Source organism: Pteropus vampyrus, unplaced genomic scaffold (genome assembly GCF_000151845.1).
Source record: "Pteropus vampyrus isolate Shadow unplaced genomic scaffold, Pvam_2.0 Scaffold36, whole genome shotgun sequence".
In the NCBI taxonomy this organism is placed as follows: Eukaryota; Metazoa; Chordata; class Mammalia; order Chiroptera; family Pteropodidae; genus Pteropus; species Pteropus vampyrus.
In genome coordinates this window covers 5181677-5190247 of record NW_011888817.1, presented here as the reverse complement: position 1 = coordinate 5190247, position 8571 = coordinate 5181677, and the positions used below count along the sequence as shown (strand labels likewise).

Genomic DNA, 8571 nt, shown 5'->3' with positions numbered 1-8571 from the left:
TTTCATCCCAGCCAGTGGCACAAGCAACCCCATTCTTATGCATGCCAAGCTCCTAATCCCCTCCTGAATGTGGCAGCTTCCAAGGAAAGGACAAGAGGCCTTAACTAGAAACAAAAATCCACTGTAATGAGGTGCTAAGAGGACTGAACTTTAAAGATTCATTCCTAACAAAATGGCTGAACAGAAAATTTAAGTGATTCTTCTGTGACTTCTGTGTCCCAATCCAAGAAGGTGGGAATTTTGGGAAGAGAAAAGCACCCTAAATATCTAATAAGATGACAGTTTCAGTATAAGTCTTTATTTTCCCAGGGAAAAGAGGGAAAGGGAAAAGGTCAGCATGTGTGTTACAAAATGATAGCAGATGCCAGTACCCAGCACAGCAAAATCAACCACCGAATAAACAGTCCCCAGTGATGGGGATCACCGAAGCCCAAGGGGGCTCAGAGTCTCCTGCAGTTGAGAAAGGAGGGGAAGGGATCAGGGAAAGAACAGACAGGTACATGCTTTCCTACCCTCCCTCCCCGCCATAAATTCAAGATTTCACACAAAGCTTTGGTTTCTAGCCGTAAACATGGAGTTACATTCGTCCGTCTCCTATAAAACAATCTTGTGGCTACTTTGACATAAGATTCTTACACCTGCATAAAAGTTCCGGAGTGACTTGGATATACATTCATCTTCCCTTTCTTGGTCTTCCAACCCCACTTTCAAAATGGAAGGCTTCTCTCTACCCTAGGATTAGAGAATAAAGTAGGCTTGATCTAACTAAATATGCAATCTAAGTGTTTGGCATGAATCACATGTCAAGGAATGGTCTTGATGCAAGAGATTGGAACAAGGGATGGAGTATTCTTAGCTTCTTCAGGTTTTTTTGCACAAAATTTAAGAGTTGGGGATACACTCCACAAAACTAAATATATGTACGTGAGCGTGTGGGCTTGAGGGAGGGGGCAAGATAGGGTAGGTGTCAAGTTGTTAGGACAGAAAATCTGGTTCAAAATAAGAACTAAGAGTAGGGGAAACAAAAGAAAGGATGGTTCAAGACCCCTACTTCAAGAGGGATCCCCCAAGCTTATCTTTCAGACCCTTTTTGCCTGGTGCAGAACCTTTTGTCAAAGATGCTTTAGCTATTTTTCTCAATACAAAAAGAAGTTTGTAAACAATAAAACCCCAAAAGAACATTGAGAAAGACCAACACATTATATTTACACAAACTAGGCCACCTAGCAATCACCAAATCAGCTACTCGTGAAGTCCCACAAAGCCCAACAAATACAAAACTAGAGGGGGCAGCAACTGCGGGGGGGACACAAGAACCCAGGATCAGACACACATCACCCAATGCATTCTATTGCATTTGCCCCGTTTCGACACAGAGAGGTAGGTGTTTGGTGATCTCACGGCATGTAAACGAAACCCTCTTTTCTCCTTTAGCTACCACGACATTAACCACTGCTGCGGTAGGGCAGGACACTGGCCCTGGGCACTTACGGTCCCTCTGGAAGCCAAAGAGGAAAAGCCCAGAATTTTTAAAGGTTAAGGAATTTAGTCCTTGCTTCATATATCCATCCCTGGGCAGCTGAAGATGGGTACAGAGTTACTGTTCTTAAAATTTGTCTTTACCAACTTATATATATAGATATATTTTTATAAACAGACACATACACACTTCGTTGTGCATGGTAGGCCTAGCCCAATCCAGTGAAGGATGGATCTGGTATGTAAAGTGAATCCCAAACCCTGGAATTAGAGGTCTGGAACAGGAATCCTTTATTATACATATATAGACAACCCTTACCTAATCTTGGCTTCCCCTCTGCACCTTTTACCTGGCTCGGCCTCTCCTAACCTCTGTACCACCCATTCCTGTTCAGACCAATTTCCAATATTCCAGTAGATCAAGTCATGGGGCCAACCTAGTCTTCCACGAAACACTGAAGGTAGAGGGGGTTCAAGAGGACGCTATGGCAGAAAAGCCAGCTCTAATTGGCAAAAATGAGGTAGTTCAATAGGCTATATACTCCAAATAGCTGTTTTCCCTGGTGATAAAACAACAAAAAATATTCCTACTGTGCAGACCCGGAGCTGCTGTCCACTTATCCCTGAGATTGCTCTTGTACCTGAGAACACAGTGCAGGAACGAGGGTCTTAGATTAAAATACACAAAAATACAAAACCAGAATATTTATATTACGAAAAAAAAGTTAAAATGCACAAGATACGTCATTCGCACACAGCTAGTGCAGTTGGCATCCTGGAGAAAGTGGGACCCAAGGTGCAGTTATCCAAGGGACCAAATAAATAAAATTGTATTGGCCCAGAATGGGTTGGAAGTGAGCTTAGGAGCAGCAGGTTTGCAGCCGTTCCCTTAACCATTGTTTTTGCCTATCGTCACAACTCACTGCTTGGGACAGTCTCAGCACCCTATCCCAAGAGTGGGTTATGTGATGACAAGATGTGGAAAAACCCTGCCTTACCCCTGAGAGATTCCCTCCCATGGAATGTAGTCGTTTGTGGGTTGGGTCCATCAGATTGGTCTCATGCTTTATCTTTTCACTCTGGCATTGGAAATATTACTTATCCTTCTTTAAAAGGAAAACAACATCCCTATATCCAGTTTACTTTCAAAAGCTGGAGATTCTGGGTCTGGAGACTCAGACAAAGCACTGCAGGGGAGGGATCTCCCCCAAATCCCTCACATGCATTTGAATAGAGCATGGTTGGAGTTCCTTTGCTTCACTCCTTTGCCCCTGACAAAAGGGAAGAAGGAGTGATGCTGTGGACCCTGGCCTGAGATACATGGCAGTGCCAGCTGCCCCTTACCCACCCTGTCCCCACTTTCTCCATTCTGCCGATTGATGCCTGCTCCTAGAAACTTCCTGATCACAAAAGGCTAGCCCCCTTCCCCCACCCACTGTGGCTCAATTCTGGGCCTCCGGGAGCAGGGCAGGGCTATGGATCTCTTCTTCCTCCCGAAAGTAGGTTGGCTTTCCCTGTGAGCTGGGTGCCTGCTGGGCCTTCAGTGGACACGAGGCCACCATATGGCTGATGCTCTGGCAGAAGTGGCACTTCTTGGGCTGGGGTGGCAGCTTGCATTCCTTGGCATGATGATCTAGACCTCCACAGTTGTAGCACCTAGTACAAAACAGGATGGTAAAATTGAGAAAGGAGTTAAGAAGAGATCAGAAGCCTTTCTCTGAGTGAGGACACTTGGGCCATGGTCCAGTTGTTATACTCACTTCCCTTCTTGGAGTAGGAATATGACTAGATATCTTTCCAAATCTGTAATTGTCTAGATGATATCTTCAGATTCATGACAACTTGAAAATACCAAAATACCAAGAATAGAAAATCACAGACCCCAACTGGGAATTGCAATTTTGAGGATAGTTAAGACTCTACCACACTCTTAAAACTGTACCTGTTACTCAAGCACAGAGATACGATGAAAGAAACCAACAATTTAGAGACCTAGTGAAGAAGCAACAGGTACGGATACACCATCTTGTCCCCACCACTTAACACTTTCACATTCATGGTCTCCTTCAGTTCTAAAATAATGTGAGGTTAGGTTCACTATTCCTACTTAGCAATTGAGGCTAGAGTTCACCGAGCAAAATTACATGCCAGATAGAAGAGCTAGGTGCCCTTCTCACACACTATCCTCTCTCCTCACCTCCCACATCTATGGCAGGTACCCCAACCATCCAGATGTTGCCAGGGACCACAGGCTTCATTTTATCTTTGGCAACCTGGTCCAAGAAATGGGGCAAGATTGGGAGAGCTCGCCCCATCCTCAGCCACGTCCCTACCATCCCACACAAACCACCTTCCAATCCATACCTGTCTCCCTTTGATCTACGCTTCTGCATGTTCTTCCCTTTTGGCCGTCTCTCACTCCCAATACAGAACACCCCTCCAGGGCCAGTGACTCGGATAGATTCCAGGCCCTTGGCGGACTTCTTAAAGGTGAACTCCACTGCCTCACCCTCCTTCAGGCTCCTGAAGCCTTCCATGTGCAGCTTACTCTGGGGAAGGGAAACATGGTAGATTTTAACGTTAGTCTCCATCATTATACCAACTCCCAACCCTCAACCCCCCAAAAACACCTGCATACATGTATTCCTGTAATGTAGGAAGAACAAGTGTGGTAATACTTCCATTTTATCAGTAAAGAAACTGACTCCAAGAGTCAGTCACCACAATTAAGAACAAGAAATCTACATTATATTAACAAAAACAATCATATAAACAGATGCCATTACATTTTTTACAGCTATTCTCGTTCAAAGTTCTGAGTAAAGTAGAACGGAAGAAAAAAATTTTAAATAGCATTTATAAAAAAAAAAAAACAATAAATAGAAAATCACAAAATATAAAATAATAAACCTGTACACTTCAATAATGTCAAGTTTATGAAAGAAAGCCTGAAGTAAACAAACTGAACAATTAAATGCAATGCATGATCTGGTATTGGATCCTAGAACAGGAAAAAATATTGACAATTACAATGAAATATTTAGAAATGAAGGGGCTTGATGTCTGCAACTTATGGTTAAGAAGAGAAAAATTAAGTCTATCTGCACAACAAAAAATAATAATGGAAATGGGACAAAATGTTAAGATTTGATGATTCTGGGTGAAGGTTTTATGGGAATTGTTAGTACTTGCAACCTCTTTCCAAGTTTAAAATCATATCAAAAATAATGTTGCTGAAAGTTGAGGAAAGACAGTATGACCCAAGCAGATGAGTCTGTAATTTATAAGGGAAAAGTCCACTAGGAGAACCACGTATATGGGGAGAAATCAACAGGTAAGAAAAACAATTCGGTAAATACCATTGAGAAAATTAGCTATCCATTTGGAAATGAAGCCAGAATTGTACACTTTGTATTATACGTATGCAACGTACATTCCAGAGGACTTAAATATCTAAATGCCAGAAAACAAACAAAACAAACAAAAAAACCCACCCACACCAAAAAACTGTAAAAGTCAAGACAGATAATTAGAATGATAAAACTACCAAAAGCTACTATAATTCAGTAAGAAAAAAAAGAATCACAGAAGTAGGTATTTTGTAGGACAGCATGACATGTTCAATCTCATTAGTAAAAAATAACCACGATGCAGCCATTAAAAAGAATGTAAAGTTCTTGTTTTGTTCACTGATGCATTTTGATGCCTAAGTAATGCCTCACACATTTTTGAGGTGAATTAATGAACAAAGAGGTAGATTTTAATTATTTGCCTTGGAAAAATGATCAGACTATCTTGTTAAAGGAAAAAATATTTACAATGTGTGGAACAATCCCATCAAGACACTACATTTGTATCAAAATTTAAAAATACTGACACTTGTAAAGAGCATAGCAGCCTTCAAAAATAGCTAGTTGAGTGGCAAATCCAGTGTCAGAAGAAATCAGGGTTCCTGATTTGAAGCTTACAGCCCCATCACCCCTTGCTACTTACTGATTCAACAACACATTACTGGATGTGACAGCCCCTCCCAGGACCTACCCAGAATAGCCTCCATCCACATAACACCATCCACTATAGTAAAGCATCAGAAGAGTGCCAAATGTCAACAAGGTGTAGTTATCATAGAAAACAAGGATCAGAGAAGCAAAAGAGATCACCATGTACCTAGAGCTGGGGCTTGAGGGAACATGAATAAGTAGAATGAGTATTTTCTGCTGCCGCTGGTGACTATTTCAAACTGTGTCTTTGGTAAAACATGCTCTTGAAGCCAGTTGTTGGGACCCCCAATCCCTCAATCACTTCCATTTTTGTCTTAATTTAGATGGTATTGCTTGAAACAAAACTTCTGTTGAGGTAACTGGTTAAGAGCATAGGCTCAGGTGCCAGACAGACTGGTTCATCAATCTCTGGCTGCATGGCCTTGGACAGTCATTCACCTCTGGGCCTCAGATCCTTCAGAGTGAGCTAACAGCAAGGTTATCTAGGTAGAGCTCTAATGAAGATCACGTGGACGTAGAAACATTAAGAATATGTGCTCGGTAAATGTTTCATGTATTATTATCTGTAGCTTTTCTCCACCCATCATGGAAATATAACAAAGGTTGGGAGTGCTTTCACTTCTTTTTAATCCCCCAGGAGGACCTCCTCCCCAGTGTTGATGTGAGGGAAGAGGTGGAGCATTAAAGCAGGAAATGAAAGCACTGAAGAAAGGTGCAAGCACCCTTCCCCTTCCATGTTGCAGTTACTACCCTGAATATGAAGTTGGATTTGACTTGTCTCTTATTGAGCTGGGACAAGCCAGTCAGTCAGGAGGTGCTTGAGGAGCTGAACCAAGAACATTCTTGACCCAGGCAATTCCAGCATCTCCCATTTGCCTAGTGAGCTCCCAGCCTGGGACACCCCTAGGCCTAGCTGTGATTCAGCAGATAAGTGATTTCACAACAAGGGTTTGGAATCTGAGGGCCTTGTTCCCTCCTTTCCGTGCTAATCTACAAAATGGGAGTAAATACTAATTTTATAGTGGTGCTGTGAGTAATGCTCGAAAAGAAATTAACACATAGCCACACACTAAATGCTCAATGAGTGGCAATTACCAACCTCCTCAGACTGTAACGGTGGGAACCAAGAGTCAAGACTCAGAATTTTAAATCTGGTTTTTATCATTATCCCTGGAAACTCAGAAAAACATCCCCTCTCTGATCTCCAGTTCACTGAGGACAACACTCTCCTTTATCTATATCTCATAGGCTTACTGTGACAAGAGGATAATATAAACTGGGAACAATATGAAATTGACTAGTCCTCACCAGTCACCCTCTCCATTATTGGAGGATTTGAGTTCTGCTTAAGACTTTCAAAGAGTTAAACAAAAAACAAAAAACAAAAAACGCTGCAGGCACCTCACCATAACTGGTCTAGATTTAGACTGGTGGTCTCCAAGGGTGGCTCCCTGCCCCCACTCTGCCCCTTCCTAAAACAAATAGTTTGAATTCCTCTCTTATCAGATAGGTAATCAGCATGCAGCCCCACTGAGCCAGCCTCACAGGGCCTGCATCAGGAAAGCCAGAAATTCTTGCTACCACCCCCACCCCAGCCCCAACCACACACAAAGCAGGTCCCCGCCCCTCTCCCCATCCCATCCAAAAAAGAAAAGGCTTTGGGGGGAGGGGCAAAGCTTGAGCTCCCCCAATAGAGCCCAGCCCCGGGAAACAAAGAATTGACACTGGTTGGTTCTGGTGGTTAGATTCCTGGAGTTCCAGAGGCTGCAGATCCCCCGCAACCCCCCACCCCATTCACCATTCATCAGTTCCTTCCTTCCTCTTCACGTTGGGGTTATGGTCACCATTTTAGAAACATATAGACACTTTTCTTCCCCAGTCAAGCTTGCTGGGTCTATTAAAGTCACCGCTAGCAGCCATCTTTCCTTCATTCTGACCCGACATCCCATGCTTCCATGCTTCCAGGGGTGGAACTAAACAGGATCTCACCCCCTCCCCTCCCGTGCCGTGCCTTAGGTCAAATCGTTCACACAGGAACCTGAATTAGAGTCACTCATTCAGATAAATTATTTTAAAAGTGTTGGAGGAAGCAGACCTCCTATCTTCCTTTCCCAGTTTGTTCAAGGAAGGAGGATGGGCGGGAGGTACATGGCGCAGGGGAAGATGGCATTTAAATAGACAGAAAACGGCTTCTGAAGTCTCTAAAAATTTTTTTTGAATGGCAGGGAAGGACTTCTGCTCCCTTCATACCTCATCATTATCTACTCCAGCCTTCCCCCACATCAAATTCCCCCATCCCAGCATCCACTTATGCCTTTATTAAGTTTAGAGATAGAAAAGACCTTAGGGGTCACTCAGGGAATGTGGAGTAAAAAGCTCACAGGAATCTGAATTTCCCTTAATTTGCTCTGTGAAAGTTGGGTACTCTGATTCTTTAATCTGTAAAAGCAGGCTTAATGAAGTCCCTGCCTCCTCTAAAACAGCCCATTTTTTGGTCACACTGCTCTTTTCTACATAAGTGGCAAAATCAGGATTTCAGGATACTCGCTTTGGTCAGTGGCATCAAAGCTGGGGTTCTTAGTTTTTTTTGCAGCACTCGACCATTCCAGCTCAAGAATATCTAGTACAGCTCCATATCCTCAGTTCTAGATACCCAGCAGTACACACACATTTGTGGAACAAACTAAGCTCTCCGCTCCCCCAAATTACTAGTGATTATAGGCTAAGCAGTGTTTTAAGCACTTTACATGTTGCAACACATGTAACTGTCACACCAAGCCTGTAAGGTAGGCCTTACTGACTCTTGTGTCATAGCTGAGGTCATAGAGGCAGAGGGGTTAAGCACCTTGCCCCAAATTCATAGTGAAAGGCAGAACTGGGCTGAATGAAACTAGCCTGACTCCATTAACCAGTGCTACGCAATATAATGCAAGTCACATAGACATTTTAAACTTTCTAATTGCCATATTTAAAAAGTAAAAAACAGGTGAAATTAATTTTAATGACTCAATCCTGAGGTGTCCTGAAAGTAGAGGGTTTGATGGGGCTAGGAAACCAACCAGTTCTCCCAGAAGCAGTTTGATAGTTTATG

General features: G+C 42.9%; 1 protein-coding gene across 1 annotated transcript in view; it reads right to left on the bottom strand.

Annotated features, from left to right (window-relative positions):
- Positions 1 to 283: 283 nt before the first annotated feature.
- Positions 284 to 8571, bottom strand: part of LIN28A (lin-28 homolog A) — a 15834-nt gene continuing 7546 nt past the window's right edge. The window contains exons 3-4 of the mRNA XM_011357665.2: positions 3844 to 4028; positions 284 to 3135 (exon numbers count right to left, since the gene is read on the bottom strand). Coding sequence (XP_011355967.1) covers positions 2922 to 3135; positions 3844 to 4028 — 399 coding nt within the window. The 3' untranslated portion in view covers positions 284 to 2921. The remainder of the gene's footprint in view (positions 3136 to 3843; positions 4029 to 8571) is intronic.